Source organism: Leucopleurus acutus (assembly GCF_964270905.1).
Source record: "Leucopleurus acutus genome assembly, chromosome: 21".
In the NCBI taxonomy this organism is placed as follows: domain Eukaryota; kingdom Metazoa; phylum Chordata; class Mammalia; order Artiodactyla; family Delphinidae; genus Leucopleurus; species Leucopleurus acutus.
The window spans coordinates 29,975,242-29,997,969 of NC_139163.1; the positions used below are offsets into that span (position 1 = coordinate 29,975,242).

The 22,728-nt window shown below is 45.2% G+C and overlaps 1 protein-coding gene across 4 annotated transcripts in view; it reads left to right on the forward strand.

The window, feature by feature from the left end:
- The first annotated feature begins 7,141 nt into the window (after window positions 1-7,141).
- Window positions 7,142-22,728, forward strand: part of TACC1 (transforming acidic coiled-coil containing protein 1) — a 108,447-nt gene continuing 92,860 nt past the window's right edge. For 2 of the 4 annotated variants that reach the window (XM_082863712.1, XM_082863714.1), the window contains exons 1-2: window positions 15,463-16,970; window positions 17,151-18,875. In XM_082863712.1, coding sequence (XP_082719838.1) covers window positions 18,823-18,875 — 53 coding nt within the window. In that variant the 5' untranslated portion in view covers window positions 15,463-16,970; window positions 17,151-18,822. Of the gene's footprint in view, window positions 7,425-15,462; window positions 16,971-17,150; window positions 18,876-22,728 lie in introns of those variants that run through there. The other 2 variants (XM_082863713.1, XM_082863715.1) reach the window with 2 other exon arrangements.

A 22,728-nucleotide genomic window follows, 5' to 3' on the forward strand; every position in this document is an offset into this window, starting at 1 on the left:
TCTATGATTTTAAGGTGACTATGTAGGACCCCAAAGTATTCGAATTTTAAAAGGAGACTTTTCGAAGACAGAAGAAGAATCAATCTGTAGAGGTAGAGGTGTTTGCGGGGCAGACTTCCAACTGGCCACCACTCACACTAGCATCCTCACCCGCAAATCCTTGTCTCTGTGCACCAAGGGGTTGCACATTCACCCAGACGTGCTATTTTTTTGAATTAACAAATTTGGTTAGATGTCACCACGTGTTTATGAACCCACGGTGCTACGCACTCAAAATACAGCCATACAATATGAGTACAAGAAGGAACCTTTAGGGAACAGCTGTTCTGACTCTGAGTTGCCCTGATAAGGGAAGCGGAGGGTAAGCTGCTATGTGATGGTCCATGATACGATCACACAGCTGGCTGGTAATGGATGTGGACCTCGAGCCCAGGCTCTGGGACTTCCAGCCCAGGGTGCTTACCACAAGTAGGGTCTCTGCTCCTGGGATGAAGCAAGGGGTCATGCAGGGCGAGGACCTGACATCAAAATAGGTCTCAGATTTCTTCTTGCAGTGACCGCAGACTCACGCCATTTTCTGCTCTGTATGACCTTATCATACCTCCCAAGAGCTCAAAGCTCTTTTCATAAATACAGTAGCATCGATCTCCACTGCCATTCATTCAATCGACCAACATTCCAGCGGCCAGCTCAGCGGGTACCAAGGATACAAAGAAGAACGGGGGCGTGTCTTCATATGGTTGATTCACTTTGTTGTACAACAGAAACTGACACAGTATTGTGAAGCAATTATACTCTAATAAAGATCTATTAAAAAATTAAAAAAATAAAGGTGCTGCCAGCATCTGTGTGTGGTAGGTGGCATGGGGGTGGAGGACATGCTGACATTGACAATTCCAATGCAGTGCGTTCGGCTAGGAGCTGTGATGGCAGTGTGCCCAGGGTCCCGTGGGATGGCCCAACACTGACAGCAAAGAAGGGTAGGTACTGAGCCCTGGGCTGCACGGAGGAAGTAACAGGAGTTAAACAGGAGAGAAGGGAAGAGTGCTGAAGGTGGTTTCAGGAAAAGGGAACAGCGTGTGCAAAGGCCAAGAAGGAAGGCAGAACCTGGCACATTCGAAAAATTGCCAGTACTTGATACCGTGGAGCCCGGTGTCAGAGCGCGGAGGCAGAAGTGTGTACGGGATGGAGAAGTGGGCGGGGCCAGGGACCGTCACTCCACGATACTGGCGCTTGAATCTGAAGCGGAGTGAGATGCCCAGGCCTTCACGCTATTTGCTCCAGGGCCAAGAAATGTCTCCTCCTCCAGGGCGGAAGCTTAACCAGGAGAAGTCTTCGGAGTGAACAGCAAGGATAGTATTAAAAGTTTAGGGACTGGTGGAAAAGGCAGCCCCAGAGCGGGCTGAGTCGAGGAACAGGGTCTTCCTCTTCTCTCTTGGGAGCACCTGGGCCTCCACCTCCTTCTGTATCTTACCTTTGCCTCCCCCAGTGACTCTCTTTCCCACCAGCCTGAGTCATGCGTGGAGTCCAACCAAGACAACCCCTGTGGAAGGCATAGGCTCAGCAGAAGACCTTAAGCCCATTAATCACAAGGTATCTGGCACCTAGTAGGTGTTTAATTTCGTGTGTGTGTGTGTGTGTGTGTGTGTGTCATATGAGTGAATGAATGAATGCGTCAGTGGGATTCTTAGCTGTGTGCCTCCTCCCCTTTCTCTCACGTGCCAGACCCCAACTCTGATTGGCTGGGGTTGGAGAGAGAAGAGCCCTAGCGGGGTTTGTGTGCCAGATGCTTCAGACGAGTCACCAACCTTTATCCTCCCCCTTGCGGTCAGTACTGCCAATCCACAATCTTTTACCCAAAAGCCAGGAGTGCTTCAGGATTCGGATTTTTTTTTCTAAGATTTTGGAAAGGTAATACGACATAATATACGTTTTATGATAGCAAGCCCTCCGTGGGTGGGAGGGGCACCTTAGAATCAAACACATAAACCCTTTCTGCCGTGTCATATGAGAAAGTTCACATTAAGTAGTAAAACACATAACCTCAGGTCAGCTTAGGTCAGGTCCTGCTGCCGAGTGAGTTGCAAAACGCTTCTGGTTTTCAGAATGTGGGAGTTTGGAAATGTGGACAAGAGAGTGTGGACCTGTGAAATCCTCACTTTTTGGATGAGGCAACTGAGATTCCCAGAGTCACTCTAAGCAGAAAGGGGAGTCGGGACTGGGGACACGACTGTGTCCAGCTCCAAAACCCACGTTCTTTCTATGCCACCTTCTGGGCTCCTTGCCTCGTCTGCCGCCCAATGCAAAAAGGAGTAAAGGGCAGACCCTGCGGATCCCCAGCAATTCGGAGACCAAGTTTGGAAAAAAGAGTTTTCTTTCTGGAACAGCAATGCCTCCATCTACTGGACGTATCTGAGAATGACATCTGACTCACCCAGAGAACGACGTTTACTGGGCTGGTGGTGGCCTCTATAAAGGGCAGTGGAATTGGCTTTCCCTCTGTAACCACGCATGCCATATTTCAGGGAGCAGAAAGCTGCTACTAAATTACCTCTGTGTAATCCCTCTTTCAAAACAGAACAAAACAACCACAACAGTAATAATAATGAAACCCGTTTCACCCAATTGCCAGGAATTCTGGACCGCTTTCACCGTTCTCAGTGTTTGCAGTACCTCTTCTAAAACAGGACACCCTCTTTCTTCAGACTTTTCGGTGGTCCCCATCAATTACAGAAGCGACTCCATAGGCCTCCTTTTAACCACACCTGCCTCTCCAGCCATTCCCCACGTCGTACACTCTCTGCTTTCGCTGGGCCCTTATCCTACTGTATCTTCTATTATAGCACCTGGAACTGCCCGCTACGTTGCTTTGTTTGCTTGTTTCCTCAGCCAGACTCATAGCTCCTGTACATTTCAGGCTACCTGCAGTATAGTAGGAGTTTGATCATTTTTGAGAGATGAAAAATGAGAGTGAATTTATTTCATTGACTTAAAACACCCCCAAATTTGTTCATCAATTAAATGCACATACAGGAATCGTTGTCAGGCTCCTAAATCTCAGGTAATTCTACTTTCAAAATTCTTTCTTGAATATGAAGTTTGGTGGAGGGCAGGATGGACAGAGTTTGGGGATATTTATTTCCCTAAAGAAGGAAGATTATCAAAGAATATTCAGAATAAAGTGTTCCTCTAAGAAATGATTCCTTCCTTGAACATCCCACAGCATCTTTTCTCAATGTCTTGAATTTCTCAGAATGAAACCTGAGAATGAGTTACCCAAGGAAACCAGAAACTGTACATAGACTCTGGCACTTTAGAAGTTGGGGTAGGTCACAAAACAAACAAGAAATAGTTATTTTTTCAGGTACGTGTATTATTATTATTATTTTTTTTTTTTTGCGGTACGCGGGCCTCTCACTGTTGTGGCCTCTCCCGTTGCGGAGCACAGGCTCCGGACGCGCAGGCTCAGCGGCCATGGCTCACGGGCCTAGCCGCTCCGCGGCATGTGGGATCTTCCCGGACCGGGGCACGAACCCGTGTCCCCTGCATCGGCAGGCGGACTCTCAACCACGGCGCCACCAGGGAAGCCCGCGTGTATTATTTTTGCAACAGCTTTATTTAGATATAATTTACATACCATAAGGTCACCTACTTAGAGTGTACAATTCAGTGAGTTTTAGTATATTTACAAAGTTGTGCAATCATTGCCACAATCAATTTTAGAACATTTTCATCATTCCCCCAAAGAAACCCTGTACCCTTTAACTAACAACCTCCCATGCCCTGCTCCACCGTCACCCTTGGCAACCACTAATCTACTTCCTGTCTTTTAGGAGTTGCCCATTCTGGACCTTTAGGACAAATGGAATCATATAATATGTGGTGTTTTGTGACCAGCTTCTTTCACTTAGCATGATGTATTCAAAGTTCATCCATGCTGTAGTATGCGTCGGTACTTCATTTCTCTTCATGGCTGAGTAACATTCTATTGTATGGCTTTATCACATTTTGTTTATACGCTCATCAGTTAATGGGCCTTTGGTTGTTTTCACCAGCAGCTATAGTGCAGAGCGCTACTACAAACATTCCGTGTACAGGTTTTTGTAAGGACGTAGTTTTCAGTTCTCTTGCATATATACCTAGGAGGGGAATTGCTGCATCAAATGATACGGGTATGTTTATTTCCATCCCCTACTAAATACAAACACCCCCAGGGCAGAGTTTGAGGCATTCGTCTCCTGGCCCAGTACTTTGTACATAAATGTTCAGTAAACGTTTATTGACTGGAATGAAGGAATGGATGATATTTGCAGTTCTAACATGGAACATAGTAGGGAGTTGGAGGAATAGACAGGCAGCATCAGGAAAATGAATCTTTCGAAAAAACTCAAATCATGAACAATCTTGACACTGCCAAGTAAAATTGCAAAACGTAGTTCTGAGAAACCAGCTCCCCTTCTGTACAATGAAAGTAACAACACCTTTCAGAGTTGTGTCAAATTGCTTTCTATCTGGGGAGGCTTCAGACAGGCCTGAGACACACCCTAGGCACTCAACTAACGCTGTGCCGCTACTTAAATTCAGGATGGACCCTCAACCACAAACCGTCTAAGCTTTGACCTTCTGTGAAATATTAACTAGATTTAACCTTGAAAACACTGGGTTTTCATCTCACTTCAGCTCTGTCTTTTGCTGCCCAATGTGAGGTCATTATACCTGTATCTACATTCGTGATATCAATTTATTTTTAAAATGTTATTCTTTTAATTGAAGTATAATTGATTTACAATCTTATGCCCATCTCTGCTGTACAGCAAAGTGACTCAGTTATACACACATAGACATTCTTTTTTTATATATTCTTTTCTGTTATGGTTCATCACAGGATATCGCATATAGTTCCCTGTGCTACGCAGTGGGACCCTGCTGTTTATCCATCCTATATATAATAGTTTACATCTGCTAATCCCAAACTCCCACTCCATCCCTGCCCCCCCTTGGCAACCACAAGTCTGTTCTCTGTGTCTGTGAGTCTGTTTCTGTTTTGTAGATAAGTTCATTTGTGCCATATTTTAGATTCCACACGTAAGTGATATCATATGGTATTTGTCTTTCTCTTTCTGACTTACTTCACTTAGTATGATCATCTCTAGTTGCATCCATGTTGCTGCAAATGGCATTATTTCATTCTTTTTTATGGCTGAGTAGTATTCCATTGTATATATGTGCCACGCCTTCTTTATCCATTCCTCTGTAGGTGGACATTTAAGTTGTTTCCATGTTTTGGCTATTGTGAATAGTGCAAAGCAGCTAGTTGAAAAGCACGTGACTAATCTAGTGACTTTTGCTCTCAGGAAGAGCATCAGAAGTGCCATTCCCTCAGTCTTGCTTGGCAGCATCCCTACATCCCCATGGTGAGCTGTGCCTACCCGGCTTCACACTCTGCAAGTCCATGGAATTAGACTTTTGCCCTCAATTGGGGGCAGGATCGATCTTTCCAAAACACACTTTGTTTATTATTTAGATATCAAATAGACTCAATCTGTTGACCTTTTTTCAGAGTGTCATTCTTGAGATCGTTTGGGGATAAAAAACCAAGCAAGGGAGTTCTGTGTTTGTGATACTATCATGCTTAAATATGTCTAAAAATAGAATAGGCATCTAATTAAATACTTTTAATGATGGGTTAGATTTTGTTGTGATTATCTCCGCAGTAAAACATGTTCAAAGTGATACTCTCTAAATTTCAGGATATAAATGCATGTCAATGACTTTCAAGTTCAGGTACCAGCCTCAAGCTAGAACACAAAAATGTCACCTAGCTCAGTTTTGCTTCACTAACTAGATAAAAATAGTATGTAATCAGTACATCAACTCAATGATCTAAAAATTCTTAGCCTCAGCTTATTATGTGTATAGACCGTATAATTTCTGTAAACCGAAGGAGACTTCCAAAACATTTGAAACTTTCTAACCTAGTGAATCGGCCCAAAGTTTTTTTGTTATAATCTTGCTTACACTATTCATTTGTTTCTTACCTACCCTCTTTCAATAAATAGAACAAAGGGGACGTTCTCATTTCCTGTTTGTGGAACAATGCCCCAATTAGTTCTTGTGAGAACCACCAAGGTTTATTGCAGGGGTCAAGGAGGACCCCAAAGCTTCCCAATTTGTGGTGACATTTGACAGTTCACAGACATGCTGCCCTCCAGGGGACCGCCAACAACTGAATCTCAGGATGCCTTCTCACCCCCACGCATCCCCTACCCAGCGCCTCCAAGAATCACCCCTAGGAATCTTCTCACTTCATCCCTGGGGGGCTGAGGAGGCAGAGTTTGTAGTTGGAACCGGACCCCATTTGGGAAAGAGAACCCATTCCTGTGCTTCCGTCATAGAAATACCTAGAACGAAGAGAGGGCCTGGAAGACGATCTCTACCCCTCTCTGCCACACAGCACACACATTGTCCTGTGGGCAGAGGTGTGCGCCTGGGGAAGGCTGACCCAGGCAGGACCCCATGAGCCCACAACCTAAGGACATTTTCTCTGCCATCTTTCACCAATTATTATTGTTACTTTTCAATTAGAAGGGGAGGGAAAAAAAGTCAAGGGGACTTCCCTGGTGGTCTAGTGGTTAAGATTCCACGCTCCCAATGCAGGGGGCCCAGGTTTGATCCCTGGACAGGGAACTAGATCCCACATGAATGCCGCAACTAAGGAACCCACGTGCTTCAACGAAGACCTGGCGCAACCAAAAAAAAAAAAAAAATTAACCAAAAAAAGGTCAAGAGGGATGTGGGTGTGTATATTTCTTGGAATCCAGAGGTTCAGGGGAAAAACATCCATCAAAAATGTCCCTAGTACAAAAGTTGGCAAAACAAAGAGGACTCTCTGTCTCTCTTTTTTTCTTAAAGCTGAACTGTGTAACAGGAGAAATTCTCTCACAAGGAGAGAGTGTTCCTGAGCCAAGTTTAGGCCGAGGAAAACTTTTCCAGCATGTCAGGAATGAAGCCGACGTTCCATTAAGGAAAGAAAAAAAAAGTGCCGGAGGAAAGAGTAAGCGGGAAAAGGATTCAGACGGAGCTTTAAATTCCAGACGGGGCCGCAGTTGAGAGCCCTCGGGAAGCTCCCTCTGAAGGGAGACAGCAGCCAATTTCTCCCTGGGGCTCCCAGCCCTAGTGGACATTTCCTGTTCTGCCCCTGGACATTCAAGCCAGAACTTACAAAACATCCTTTTCCCTCGAACCAAGCGTTTGGTTCGGAGACCCACCCTTCCCCACGTCGGTGATCTCAGCCCGCCCTCCCCTTCCTTCCACGGAACCCCTCCCAGACCAGAGGCGCTCGGCTTCCTAAGCAAAGATGATGGATCCGCTGTAGCAGGTGACGCCGAAGGGAGAGAGGAGACCGGGGGACCACCACCGACGAGGTAGGAACGGGGGCTGGGTGTTCTGGGGTCATTTAGCATTTATTGAGCAAAGCGGGGCCCTTGAGCTTTAAGCCTTGGGCTGGGGACGTTTTCTGGTTGATGGGGGTGTGTGGAGGGTGAGTGAACTCCAGGGAAGTTGGGCATTTCTTTTCCCTCTCCCTTTCCAAATTTTACTTTAATTCTTGGGTCTCTGGAAGCACGTGTTTTTTGTCTGGTGTGGAAAGTGTTAGGGCAGAATTCTGGGAATTCCCTGATTTCTTTTTTCTTTTGCTTTCTTTTCTTGGAAAGAGAGGTCGTGGGGAGGGAGTCTTGCAATGTCAAGGAGGAGCATTCATAAATACATTCCTCTCTGAATAGATTCAGAGAGGAATGACCCACGTGCCTGTGCAAGGAAAAGGTATTTTCGCCTTGATGAGCTGGGGTCCCCCTGTTTCCCAGGACCTGGGTGGTGTGTTCTCCTGGTTCGCCATGCTTCCCCCTTCTCCCCCTCCCACTGTCAGGGGGACACACAACTTGAGCTGTTTCTCAGGTCGGGGGATGTGGCACATGGCCCCAATGCTGTGCGTTTATGGGCAGAGCCCAGGTGTCCCTGGACACTTAGATGTCTGTGGCAGAGCTAACTGGTCTACCTGGAAGGCTGCATGTGGCTTGTTAGGGAATTGCCCCAGCAGCTGGTCACTGAGAAGTTAGCCTTGGCAACACGTGCTGACATTGGACTGACCCAGAGAACTCAGCATGGCTTCTGCACAAGGAGTGCTCAAAATTTTATGAAGCAGTCATAAATGAAGAATTTCAAATGCCCTTCCTCTGAATGCCTATGGCTTTTTACTTCTCTGTAGCACTCATTTTGCTCCTTATCCACATACTGCCTTGCACTGTTCTCTAACAAGATAAATAAATGAGAGAGTGAATTGGACAAATGAGTCATAACCTATTACTTGGTGATCCCAAGACAGTTACTAACTCCAGCTGAGCACTGGCTGTGTGCCAAGCACCATTGTAAAGGTGGCAGGTGTCATCATCATCATCATCCCCATTTTACAGATGAGGAAACTGAGGCTGGAGACACAACTAGTGAGTGCAGAGGAGGGATCTATACTGAGTCCAGGATGCGATGTTCTGAAACCAAGATTGGGGTTTGACCCTTGGTTCCCTCATTGCCTAGCTGGGTGATTTTGGACAAGTTAAATGTCCTCAGCCTCAGTTTCCTCATCTGCAAAGTGAGACAAGGATAACCACACCTCACAGAGGTGTTGTGAGAGATAGATTAATTCTAAAGATTATTTTACTGAAGCAGGTCAAAATGTAGGCATGGTCTTCCCAGACCCTACTGTGTGCGTTATAAATGTGGAGGGATCTCTTGCAACTGAAAGGCCTCAGGGTTCTGTAGGAGGTAGCAATAGTGCCTTGTTAGGATTGGTACCTTTAACGATGGACATTGGGGTTCACTTGCCGGCCAGTACAAGTCTGTAGCCGCCAGTTCACTAGACTCTAAGCTCGCTAAGGGCAGGGTTCGTGTCGTATACACGTTCTGGATTCTGGATTCAACCAACCTCGGAACAAACACCCGCCCCCCCAAAAAAAATTCCAGAAAGTTCCCCAAAGCAAAACTTGAATTTGCACTGCAATTATTATTATTATCTTTTTTTGCGGTACGCGGGCCTCTCACTGTTGTGACCTTGTTGTGACCTTTCCTATTGTGGAGCACAGGCTCTGTACGCTCAGGCTCAGCGGCCATGGCTCACGGGCCCAGCCGCTCTGCGGCACGTGGGATCTTCCCGGACCGGGGCACGAAACCGTGTCCCCTGCATCGGCAGGCAGACTCTCAACCGCTGCGCCACCAGGGAAGCCCCTGCACTGCAATTATTTACGTAGCATTTACATTGCATTTACAACTACTTGCATGGCACTTCTGTTGTATTAGGTTTTATAAGTAATTCAGAGATGATTTAAAGTATAAGGGAGGATGTGTGTAGGTTATATGCAAGTACTACGCCACTTTATAGAAGGGACTTGAGCATCAGTGGATTTTGGTGTCCGCAGGCATCCTGGAACCAATCCCGGGGGGGGGACCCAAGGGACGACTATGTATTTGTCTCTCTTAGAAAATGTTTATCAACCTGTGATTGAGGGACCTCATTGCCCTTCAGAAGGGTCGCAGGGTCCCCTTAGGGCAGGAGTTCAACAAAGCCGCTGTGGATGCTCCAGGAGCCTCCTCTTTCCACTCCCGACAGAGCAGCCCCATCTTTACCTGATTACGTGTTGGGGTGCCCATTTGAAAGAAAGTTTTGAAAACAATGTTCAGAACTGCTTACCTGGGACAGGTAATGTTGTGTCTAGGGAGAAACTGACTGCTTACGGAACGGAGTTGATTTATGGAGGGATTTCCAGCTGGGCCCTGTCTGGGCTCTCACTTGGCCCTCCCCATCACCTTCTACTTAGTGACCATCTCCCACTCCGGGGAACCCACAGGAGGTGTGTGCCAAGCGGGCTCGGGAGGTGAGCCCTTCCGTCCCAGGCAGCCGGTCCTCAGGTGCAGGGACAGACAAGGGGCGGGGCCCCAGAGAGCTTATATTATTACAACCTGGCCTCTCTCTAAGTCTTCTCGGAATGTGTCCCTCTCAATTCTGCTCACGGTGATGGACTGCCTGATCAATATTCATAATAGCTATGATTCATCTACCTTAACAATGACAGCTTACTTTCTGAGCCTGGCGCTGTGCTGAGCACATTACGCAGATACGCTCAGGTAATCCCCACGAAAGCCCTGGAAGGCAGTTTCAGCCTGTTTCCCACTCTGCTGATGAGCAGCGTGAAGGTAAAGGCATTACATCACTTGACCAAGGGCACCCAGCCAGTTAGTGATGAAGGTGGGATTGGAGCCCCTCCCCCAAGCCTGATCCACCCCACCTTGAATATTTTTGCAGCCCCATTTGACAGAGGTAAGAGGGATGTTGTTGTGTGTTTCTCTCATATTTTTGGCAAAGGATGGTCCCTGAGAATAGGCTGGGAGGAACGGGGCCAGGACAGGACGTTCCATGGCGGAAGAGTGCTGCTGTGAAAAAGTAGAGTCGGAATTCTTGTCCAAGCTGTGGCCCTGGGAGCGTCACCTGTCCTATGAGAGGTGACATGGGTTTAGTGGGAAAGAGCCAGCTCTATTGCCAGACTCCCCGGGCTCAAATCCTTGCTCTGCCCCATATCAGCTAGATCATCTTCGGCGAATTTCCAAAATAAAGATATTCCGTGTAGAGGGATGATAATAACCTCACCTATATCATAACGATATTGTGATGAAATAACTCAGTCCACATAAGGCATTTGGGGCTGTGTCTGGCACATAGTAAGCACTCAATAAATATGTTATTATGTGTAAAAGAGGTTGGGTGGCAGGCTGGAAATAAGAAGTAACTAGTGTTTGAGATTGAAAAATGGACACCAGCAATGTCACCTGTGAGCCGGGGATGGGACGGTTGTGCCTGGACCCCAGCCAGGAAGGATCCAGAGTCCCTGAGAGACAGCTTAAGACCTACGAGAAAAAGCTTAGATGTTCTCTTAGAAGTTTAATAAAACTGAAACAACTAGTCTTCAGGATTGGACTTGCCAAATTGGACCCTTGGATTAAATGAAGTTTAACTTATTTATCTTTGTAGTTATGGAAATCAGTCCCACTTCTGACCTATTGTTATTTCCAAAACAAAAAACAAAAAAAAAAAGCTTGCTTGTAAATGCCATTGGCTGAACCACTTGTACTTTTGGAAGGATGACTTTAAGATTTCAAGCTGAGATATTAAATTTAAGAGCTAAATGTAGCTGATAAAAAAAAAAACAGGAAGTGCTCATGACTTATAAAAGAATTTTGTGGCTTTTTCAGAGAACAAATCCGTGAGCACCGCCTAAGTCTAGACTAAATTTGCAATGATTTTGAGAGGAGCATGCATCCATTTGCCGACTGTTACTGGAAGCAAAAGTATGCAAGAAATAAATGAGAGGTGGTTGTTTATTGAGCACTTACTATGAGTCAGGCATTGTGCTAAGTGCTTCATATGTACTATCTCATTTGTTTAACCCCCATGTCTGCCTATCAGGTGAGTACAGTTGATCCTTGAATAACATGGGTTTGAGCTGCGTGTGTCTACTTATAAGAGGAATTTTTTTCAATAAATACCTACAGTATTTAAGTATCTATTGAAAAAACTACCCAACCTGGGGTTGGTTGAATCCACGGATGCGGAATCTCGGATACGGAAGGCTGACTCTGTGGAGGGTGGTGATCCCTAACCCCCTGTGTTGTTCCAGGGGCAACAGTACTACTATTATCCCCAGTTTGCAAATAAGGATAACAAGCCTTAGAGAAGGAAATAATATGCAAAAAAGCACACAGCTGCTAAGTGCCAGGGTAGGGATTCTACCTCAGTATGTCTGGCTTGGGTATGGGCGCTTAACTCTTACCTTACGGTAAATCTAATCCGCCCTGATTTAAGCCCTTTCTATAAGTCTGAGGAGGGCTGTATTTGGAAGGGAGTGGAGTAACTCACAGCCCTCTTAGGCATTTAGAGAGCAGGGGTCAGAAGATGTAAAGGGCACCTGACAGCGGAGGCCCAGTGCGGCTGCATCCAACCCAGCAGACTGGGTCAGGCGGCCAGGCGTGGGTTACCTCGTGAAGCAGGCTGTCTTCTTAACCTTTCTCCGTGCACTCCGAGAGGCCCACTGTCTCCAGGGATGTGTCCCTCCTTTTCTGCAGGGATCTCAGCACCTAATCCCCTCTGTAGCCCATATTTAAAATGGATCCTCTTATTTGCTGTCCATCCAATGCTCCTTTGACCAGTGCTTGGCTTTCAGCAGACCATTGAAAAGTGACTAATAAGTGAATTGATACACAGGTGCATCTCCAGTGGGAGACTTCACTGTCACTGTGGCAGCACATAGGTGAGCATTTTGGAGGAGGGACACTCCCCAAGTACCCGCTAGCCAACTCCCCAGTTGTTTCCTGCTCCAGTCTGGAAAGACAAGCTCCTTTGTGAGTGTCTGGGGTCCAGATCACAAGGTTTTCATGTGTTACTGGATACAGAAGCTGCCTATCTGAATTCTCCAAATCTTTATAGCACCGACTCAACCGGGACAGCTCCAGGCAGCGGCATGAAGCATGATGTCTTTCCTTGGTGCCCAGAGCGCTCTCTCTCTGTCTCTCTCTGTGTCTCTCTTTCATAGAGGCCCTTCTTCCACCCACGTTCTCACCCTCTGACATCCAGTCCCCTTCCTTCCCCATCTCTGGTAAGGCTTTCAGGCCCTTAATGCACTGAACAACCTTGAAGTACACATCGCCCACGTGTGGGTGTGTTTACAACAAGAATAATTTTTTTTTTTTTGCTGGAGACAAGATGACAATGGAATTTAGGAATCAATGAGCAGTTTGGGGAGGGTTTTTAAAGATATTGGAATATAGGTCCTTCATACACGATAAACTAGGACTCACGTGGGGCCTATCTGTAGTTATGGAGGGACGTAGTTTAATGGCTAAGGGTAGGGTTAGGGGAAAAGGAGGAATCCGTTGTATCTCCCAGGCCACCCAAGATACATGAGAATGGGGAGATTACACCTTCTGCACTTTCAGCCCTGGAGGGGCTCCTAGCTTCACCTCTATTTTCAAAAGGAGGTTCCATGGGACAGAAGCAGACAGAAGTCCCTGAAAAAGCAGACACAGTACCGAACAAAATGTCCCAAGGCAGCAGGGGAAGGCTCGGTGTATGTTCACTGGTCCATGTGGGGCTCTCCTGGACCCTTGGAACTTTCCATGGTTTGACTTTCTGGCTAATCATTAGCAGCTGCGTGGTGGCTGGCAGCCACCTCTGCGTTGGGCCTGCCAGCCCGAGTTCTGGGCCAGCCTGAGGGCTGCTCTAGCTGCCGTGGGGGGCTGGGGTCCCTGGAGTTTTCTTCAGGAACTAGCAGGCGTGCCCCGGGCTGCTGACCCCCCCCCGCTGGCTGAGGGACAGCTTCTCTGCTGCCTCATAGCCTCTCGCTGCTGGTGGTCCAGAGCCCCGTCTGGTTTTCCTGCCTCAGGTTTCCTTCTCCAGCATCCCTGAGCGAGCACGGGCCTGGCTCCTTTCCTGGGAGTGTCTCAGTGGCCCTCGCTGCCCATCCCTGCAGAGATGCTGGGTGGGCATCCGGAAAAGAGACGTTAGTAAACAAAGAGCTATTGGGCTCCAGGCAGGGATCAGCCTTAGCCTGAAGGCATTCAGTCTGCTTCTGGAATAATGAGTGTAAGGCTTGAAAGGGATCTCAGAGGCTTTCCGGTCTAAACCCTTCATTTGACAGATGAGGGGACCGATACCTAGGGGAGTGGTGACTTGGCCAAGGTCATAAATCTTGGGTCCACAAAACCAGTCTGCTATGTGGGTGGTCTGGTAGGGGTAGTTACAATTTCTCGGGTGCTGGCTATGTCCATTGGCCCCTCAATCCCCTCCCCACCCTTCTCCACTCTCCTCTGTGTCCAGTAGGCTGACCTGAATAGTTACCTTGCATTTGGCTCCTATATAGTTTAGGTTCAGCTAATGGAGGCCTCAGGAAGGAGGTCAGAGGGAGGGGAGAGGGACACAAAGGTACTCATTCCCCTTGGTCCTTTCGTGCTGCATTGCCTGGGCTGGTGTCTCCCCTGACTGAAGGCTACACTCCAGTCAGACGGCCCTTATGTCCCTCTGACCCTCAGGCCTAGGGCAGCAACAGTGTCTCCCTGACCGTACAGCTCTGGAGAACTGCACTTTCTCTTGTCCCCAACTCTACTCAGGCCTTTGTAAACCGTCCCTTTATTAAACTCTCGAATTGGAGCGTGTTACCTGCCAGGGTCCTGACAGATACAAGAGGGTTTGTTTATTAGAGAGAGGAAAGTCTATATGACAGGAGGATGAAATTTAGCAAGAGGGTGTATTTGTTTCCTGAGGCTATTGTGAGAAATGACCATGAACTTGGAGGCCTAAAACAATAGGCATTTATTCTCTAACAGTTCTGGAGGCCGCACATCCTACCTCAGCATCACTGGGCAGAAATGAAGGTGTCGCCAGGGCCGTGCTCCCTCCAGCGTCTCTCAGAGAGGATGGCTGTGGTGGGCTAGAGTTGAGTCTTTCCCTTTCCAGGTCAGTTAGGCTTTGATGGTACCCCAGCAGGTTAGACTCTGGGTAACTAGTTTCCCCTGCAGACTCACAGACTTAGAAAACAAACTATGGTTAACAAAAGGGGAAGGTGGGGGAGGGATAAATTGGGAGTTTGGGATTAACATATACACACTGCTATATTTAAACCATTAAATATAGCAGTGTGTATATGTTAATCCCAAATATAGGACCAACAGTAGGACCAACAAGGACTTACTGTACAGCACAGGGAACTCTGATCAATATTCTGTAACAACCTAAGTGGGAAAAGAATTTGAAAAAGAATAGATACATGTATACGTGTGACTGAATCACTTTGCTGTACACCTGAAACTAACACAACACTGTTAATCAACTAGACTCCAATATGAAATAAAAATTTTAAAAAGAAGAAAAAGAAGAAGAATGGAACGCTCTGGCATGTTTCAAATGGTTTATTTCCCTCTCCCCTTGCTGGAAGCCCAAGGGGATTTTTCTCTGTGGGAATCTGGTCTAGCTCCTGGGGGTAAATCTCAAAATTCTGGGTCTCCTTGGAGTTTGAAACCTTCAGAGCCGTCCACACTGAGCCCCCAGCAATTCGTCAATTGCAGTTTTACCCCAGCATGGTTTCCACCGTGGTTCTGGTTGTGAGTCTCTGCTCCGCTAAGCAGTGGCTTCCCGCATTCACCTGTATGCCGCGCCAATCTGGCGGCAGTGGTTTGCCCTCTTTCCTCCCCTCTCTTACGAATCCCAGAGGAGTTGTTGATTTTTCAGTCCGTTTATCTTTTTACTTGTTGGTAGGACAGAGTGGCGACCTCCAATCTCTCTACACACGGAACTGGAAAACTCTACACATTTATTGACATTCCCGTGCTTGACAGAAGCATTGCCCAGTCTTTGAGGGACATGTATTGCTGAAGTTGCCTTTCAGCCCCCCAGACTCTCTAATTCTCTTATCCTTGGGCCTGGCAGCTGGCGGTCACTGTGGCATTCCCATTCTGAAGCCAACAGATTAGTCACCAGGCAAAACACTGTGGGAGACAAAATGGCAGCAGGGGTGATGGGGACACCAAAGTTGTGGAAGGGCCCAGCCTACCGACATTATGTATGTGGAGGTTTCTTGACTCAAGAGTTGAATCCTACAATTGGGAGTTTGGGGTTAGCAGATGCAAACTATTATATATAGGATGGATAAACAACAAGGTCCTACTGTATAGCACAGGGAACTATATTCAGTATCTTGTGATGAACCCTAATGGAAAAGAATATAAAAAAGAATGTGTATATATGTATAGCTGAATCACTTTGCTGTACAGCAGAAAGTAACACAACATTGTAAATCAATTATACTTCAATAAGAAGTATACCTGAGTATACACACACATTTATAAATATTTCTATATGTGACCATGTGAATCTATATTCAGCAGAACATGAATTCACACTGATGTCTCCAACTCCAAACCATGACCACATGGCTCTTTCTAGACCTCCCTTTGCTCACCTATAACTTCCCACTCCGACAGTGAGAAACCTGGCTCCCACCATCTGCCATCCACTTACTTCATTGTTCAATTGAGACATACGTGTATAGCGGTATTAGACGTGTTAACACGTACACCCATGGGAACAACTTTATCAGCTAGAGAACAGTCCTTGTGCGCAATTTCCTTTGCCTTCAGTTTTACAGACTCCATTCATTTCCAAAGTTAGTTAGGTCAGCATCTTTCCCCCCACATTCCCTCCAGTGGACTTGTTTCATACATTTGCAATACAGTTAGGTCGTTTTGTCACAGTCTGCATTCCATCCTGGGATTCCCTGATCTCCTAAATATTTTTTTCTTTAATTTGCACACATAAAGTTTCACTTTTTTTGTGCCGTAAAGTTCTATAGGTTTTGACAAATGTGTGGTGTCATGTCCCCACCATTACAGTATCATATGGAATAGTTTTACACCCTAAAAAAGTCCCCTGCACTTCACGTATTAAGGTTGATTGAGGAGTAACACCTGGGAAAGGAAAAGAAGAGAAAGCAAGATTGGACACTACAGGCTTCAGACTGTGATACAGGTCAGATTAAATCTGCCAGGCCAATGTGAAGCTTCAAAGCAAAAATTGCCTGAGAGAGGAGTCCCACGTTGGGCAGCAATGGACAGGACGTTGTACCACCACCTTGCTCAGCCATTGGCTGGGGGCTGCCAGAGGGGACTGATCTCAGCTCAAAAGCCCAGGCAGACTCTGAAGACACTAACAGCTTCGGGTTAGCAGCTAACCACATTCCTTGATGCTGGGTTGCTAAATCCGTCCTTGACAGGGGTCTGAGTGCTGCAACTCTGTGTCTGCCGGAAAGATCTTTGAAGTTTCCAAGCAGAGGCTGGCTAACCACTGATCAGGAATCTTGAGCGGAGGATCCCTGCATCAGGTGGGATTTCAAATCAGGTGATCCCAACGGCCTCTCTCAGCTGCTGGGCCCCGTGACAGGCCTTCAGCCTGCTCTGATCCAGACGACCCAGCTATTCCATTTCTCACATTCATTCCACCTTGCTCAAGCCCCTGCTTCTCTTCTTACCCTGGCTAACGTATGCCCTGCTCTGTCCTAGAGGTAGGATCAGGGACCAAGATCATTCGTGCAGGTGCCAGGGAGCCAAAAGATGGAAGCTCTGGTTCCCACTTATGCCCACACCTTCTTAGACCCCAGATGCTCAACAAAATGGTTACAGTATCAATAGCAACGTGCACCACAGATTAGAGCGTAGATAAAAAGCTTGTGAGTGCGAGCAAAGAAGTTGAAAAATTCAAAGCTAAGACTACACAGACCAAATCCTGTTTGGAAATGTCCCCTCCCTTGAACATGGGAAAAACAAATCAACAGCACTCCCTACCGATCTGTGTATATACCATACCTGGCAAGGTACGACACTTTTATTTTCTTCAATCCTAACTCCTATGGGCGCCCCTGGGTTTTTATCTGCAGATGTGCAATTCTGCTCTTTCTCCGCAGGAAGGTGGAAAACTTCCAGAAGAAGGAGTGGCTGTGATGCTTTGTTCTACCTGTGCTTACTTTTGCTTTTGTTTAACCTGTTGAAGGTTAAAAGCCTGTTTTATTCTTGTAACTTGGCAGCTCTGCCTGGCTCACAAATGTCCTAAGATAAACAGGCGAGGTCTGTATATAACCTCTCAGGACAGTCATAGCTTCCAAGCCAAAAGAACTTTGAATATTTACTTTGACTCTCTTTGGAGACTTCCTCTGAATGTTTGCTTCTGCTTTGAAGCATTTTCAGACTCCATAGACCCTGTTTGTTTTGCCCAGCCAGAGAACAGTGGCATTTTTTTTTCTTATATTCACGCTCCTGTTTTTGTACAATGAGCCGTGCATACTGATTTTAATTCCAAAGGCTCACAAATTAAAGCACTTCCTTGAACCCAGACCTCCAGTACTTTGGCCAGCCTTCTCATTCTCTTGTCCACTTTGCCGTTTCGTGGTGGAGTAAGTAAAGTCAGAACCTGCTGGCTCAGAGTAGAAATAAACTATTGGTGGATAAACTCTCCTGACCCTCCCACCCCCAGGACCAGACAATGGGGTTGGAATCCATGTTTAAATACCCAATGGTTGCTCCAGGTCACTACCCCAAAGTTATACGAGACCCACAAAAGTACTAAGAGTTACTATTCCAAGAAGACACTTGGCGGTTTCTGAATCCAGGACTTTTGAATTACAGGCAGGTTCTGTCTCTGAACATAAAGCCGGAGCACACATACATAGCCTGCTTAAAAAAAAAAAAAATCAATAAAAAGTCCACAAAGCGTGTACTGTCCCTGAAGCATTATGTAGGAATAGAAGTGACAAGTAAATGAAATAAAAAAACAAAAGAAGTTTTTTTTTTAAGTGCTTTCATTCCTCTCCCTGAGGATACAGACTGAAATTGTGAACCTGTCAGCTGTTTCCACAGGAGACGAGGGTCACAGGTCTGAAGCGCGAGTTGTCTTCTAGAAACTGCCCTCTTATGATAGGTGACAGTTGCATCACCTTGAAATAGGAGAACACTTTTTTGTTTTTCTTTTCCCTCCAGAATTCAACTTTACTAGCACAGTGTGTTAAAGAGCAATCAGAGTGGCTGTTGGATTATAGAGGAATTTCTGAGAATTAGCCTTAGGCAAAGGCATTTGGCTGGAAACTTGCCTTGCAAGTCAGCACGTGACTTCCACCTGACTTAATTTTCTTCAGTCCCAAGGGTTCCAAGGCCAAAGAAAAGGTTCCGGTCTGGGTTGCTGGCATGTTTGCTCTTCAGAGTCAACTGGGAATAAATTCAAAGACAAATCAACAAAGGTAACTTCTCCCTTTGACACTGAGTATAACTGGGAGGGTTTCTTAAGTAAAATTTTTTGTCTTCTCATCAAAATAACAGATATGCAATCTTTGTATTTGGTTTCAGTGTGAAAGAGATAAGGATTGAGGAAAACACAAAGGACCGGGCAGGGGTGGGGAAATCTGAGTCGTGGTTTTAGCTTCTGTCTCTTGACCTGGGGCATGTTGCTGGGCTATCAGGGCCTTGGTTAACTTATATTAAAAGAAGAAGGTGGAACTAGATGGCCTCTAAAAGCCTTTCCAGGTCTGTTCTAGGAATCAGTCTCTTAGTTTTTATTTTTTATTATCTTTAGGCCAAAACAATAATGCAAGGTAGAATTAGGGTATAGATTTGCAAGAGGGTCATCTTTTTTTTTTTAATTTTCTATTAATTAATTTTTATTGGAGTATAGTTGATTTACAATGTTGTGTTAGTTTCTGCTGTACAGCAAAGTGAATCAGTTACACATATACATATATCCACTCTTTTGTAGATTCTTTCCCCATATAGGTCATTACAGAGTACTGAGTAGAGTTCCCTGTGCTATACAGTAGGTCCTTATTAGTTATCTATTTTATATATAGTATTATGTATATGTCACTTCCAATCTCCCAATTTATCCCTCCCCCCTTCCCCCTTGGTAACCATAAGTTTGTTTTCTACATCTGTGACTCTATTTCTGTTTTGTAAATAAGTTCATTTGTACCATTTTTTAAGATTCCACATATAAGCAATATCATATGATATTTGTCTTTCTTGCAAGAGGGTCACCTTGAGGCTGGTAGCAGGCTTCAGATGACTCTCACCTCATCCAATATGTTTGCAAAGATGAACTGAGATCAAGACGGACATCAGGGTAGGCGTTTATATATATATCTGTCAAATGAATGAGTGAATCAATCAATCAGTCAGGATAGTATTGAGGGAGAAGGGAATGAAGTCATTCCACTGGTGGAAGTTTATTTGGGGTAGGGCATAGATTTGCTTAGCAGTGATGGCTGGGGAGAGGTTTTTTTTTTTTTTTTTTTTTTTTGTAGGGGGAGAGGTTTTATGGACAGATTCAGCCAGAGCTGAACTTCAAGACTGGGAAATACTAGGGTTAAGACTAGTTTACATAGCACTCTTTATAGAGTGATTGCTGGCAGGCTGCTAAGTACTACAGTTTTTCCAACTATAGGTGGTTTGACTACAAGATAATGGGACTCTTCTTCTCCCCAGTTTAATAACCAGAATATTGATTCGTATTTGCTTTGGCTGAGTCTTACAGAAACCCAAAGTTATAGTGGCTAAACAACATGTACGTTTATTTTCTTTCACATAAGTGAAATCTGTAGGTAGGCAATTCAGGGCAGGCTTAGAGGTTCCAAGGTGTTATGGGTTAGCATGCTTCAACCTCAAGTTGAAGTATGGCTGCATGAACTCAGCTATCCCATCAGCATTCCAGCCAGCAGGCAAAAGAAAGAGCCAATAAAAGGCTCACCTCCTGGCTTAGTCCGTTTGGGCTGCTATTACAAACTATCACAGACTGGGTCATTTATAGACAACAGAAATTTATTTCTCATAATTTTGGAGGCTGGAAGTCTGAGATCAGGGCGCCAGCATGGCTGCATTTCAGTGAGGGCCCTCTTCCTGGTCCATAGCTGGTGCCTTCTAGCTGTGTCCTCACATGGTGGAAGGGGCAAGGGGTCTCTCTGGAGCCTCTTTTATAAGGGCACTGATCCCATTCATGAGGGCTCTACCTCCATGATTTAAGCATCTCCCAAAGTCTCCACCTCCTAATACCATCACCTTTGGGGGTTCGGGTTTTAACATATGAATTTTAGGGGGATACAAACATTCAGACCACAGCACCTCCCCACTTGCCATGAATGATACCCCTTGGAAGTTGAACTTGGCACTTCTGTTTTCATCCCATTGACCAAAACTTAATTACATGGCCACACCTAAGTGCAATGGAGACCGGGAAACATAACTTTTATTTATAATACGTAAAAATCAGCTTTTTTTAGTTTGTTTTAAGAGACAGGGGGAGAACAGATATTAGGGAATATTAGTCTGTCACCCTGAGAGATTACACACTTATTCCAGTTATGCAGTGAAGCTCCTTTTGTTCAACTCCTTTGGCCCTTATCCCTTAAAACCATCTTCAGGGCCCATAGCAAATTGTTTTCAGTATTCTAAATCTTTACCCTGTGGAGGTGAATTTGATTTTTGAAAGCAGGCCAGGGTCACTCAGGACAACTGTGATGAGTAAGGTGGGTGATAAAGCTGAGAATGACCGTTTCATAAGAATGAGATATGGGCTTGTATAGCTGGATATTATAGGCTATAATGGCCATTAGGATCATTCCTACAGAAAACAACTCTAGAACCCGGACATAATACATAAAGATGACCTGAAGGTACTGAAGAGGAAACAGAAGTAGGTAGATTCTGGTGTTGCATGTAGCTTGGAGAAGAGGAGATAAAGAGTCATACAAGTAGTCCCTCTGCCTCGGCTTTTAGAGCGGGGCTAAGTGTAGTCCACACAGTGGCTTGTGTAATAGAGACATACATGAAAAACTCCCGAGCCCTGCTGTTCTGGGGAATGAGAGAAGTGAAGCCAGGAGATGGTGAATGCTGAAAAAGTGGGGGAACCCAGAAAGGAAAGAGCCAAAGAGGGGGTCCCTACACCAAATCATCGGCCAAGCCCTAAACCACACGTGCACAGAAAACACTCAAAGCAGCTCGGCTACACAGAAGGTCTGCACTCAGACTGGAGCTGCCACCCCAAGAAACAGGGTTTGGAGTTCAAGCCCAACAAGAAAATTATCTGCTAAAACAAAGGAAAAACAACTCTCACCAGAGAAAAATAATGGAATCTGAAATCTCCACAGCTTAGTATTCATGATGTCCAAAGTGCAGTCCAAAATTATCCGACCAATGGATACTAATAAACTAATATTAGTCTCTAACATCTGAAAAATCAACATAATTCAAATAATTAATAGAATATAGGGGAAAACCAATATGATTATTTTAATAAGTGCAGAAATAGCATTTGTCAAAATTCAACACCCATTTATCATAAAAAATGTCTTAGTAAATTATGAATTAAAAAAAAGAAACTTTCGGGACTTCCCTCGTAGTCCAGTGGCTAAGACTCCGTGCTCCCAATGCAGGGGGCCTGGGTTTGATCCCTGGTCAGGGAACTAGATCCCACATGCTGCAACTAAGAGTTCGCATGCTGCAATTAAGACCCGGCACAGTCAAATAAATACATAAATAAATTAAAACAAAAGAAAAACTTTCTCAACTGCATCTACAAAATCAGACAGCTAATGTACTACAATGTGAAGGATTTTATGCTTTCTACGTAGGATCAGGAACAAGGCAAGGATGTTGACTAACTAGTTTTATTTAACATTGTATAGAAGTGCCTAGTCAGTGCAGCAAGGCAAGGGGAAAAAAGTATACAGGTTATAAAGGAAGAAGTAAAATTGTCTTTACTTGCAAGTGATATCATATAGAAAACCCTAAGGAATGCACAAAAAAAGCTGTTAGAAGTAATAAGTGAATTTAGCAAGGTTGCAGGACACAATACACAAAAGTCAATTGTATTTCTATATACTAGCAACTAACATTTAGAAAGTAAAATTATAAAACAATTCCATTTACAATACCATAAAAACACTTAGGAATAAATTTGGCAAAAGATATGTAAGACCTGTAGGCTAAAGGCTACAAAACATTATGGGAAATTCAAGAACATCTACATAAATAGAGAGCTGTACCATGTCCATGGATCAGAAGTCTCAAAATTGTTAAACTGGCAATCCTCCTTGTATTAGTCAA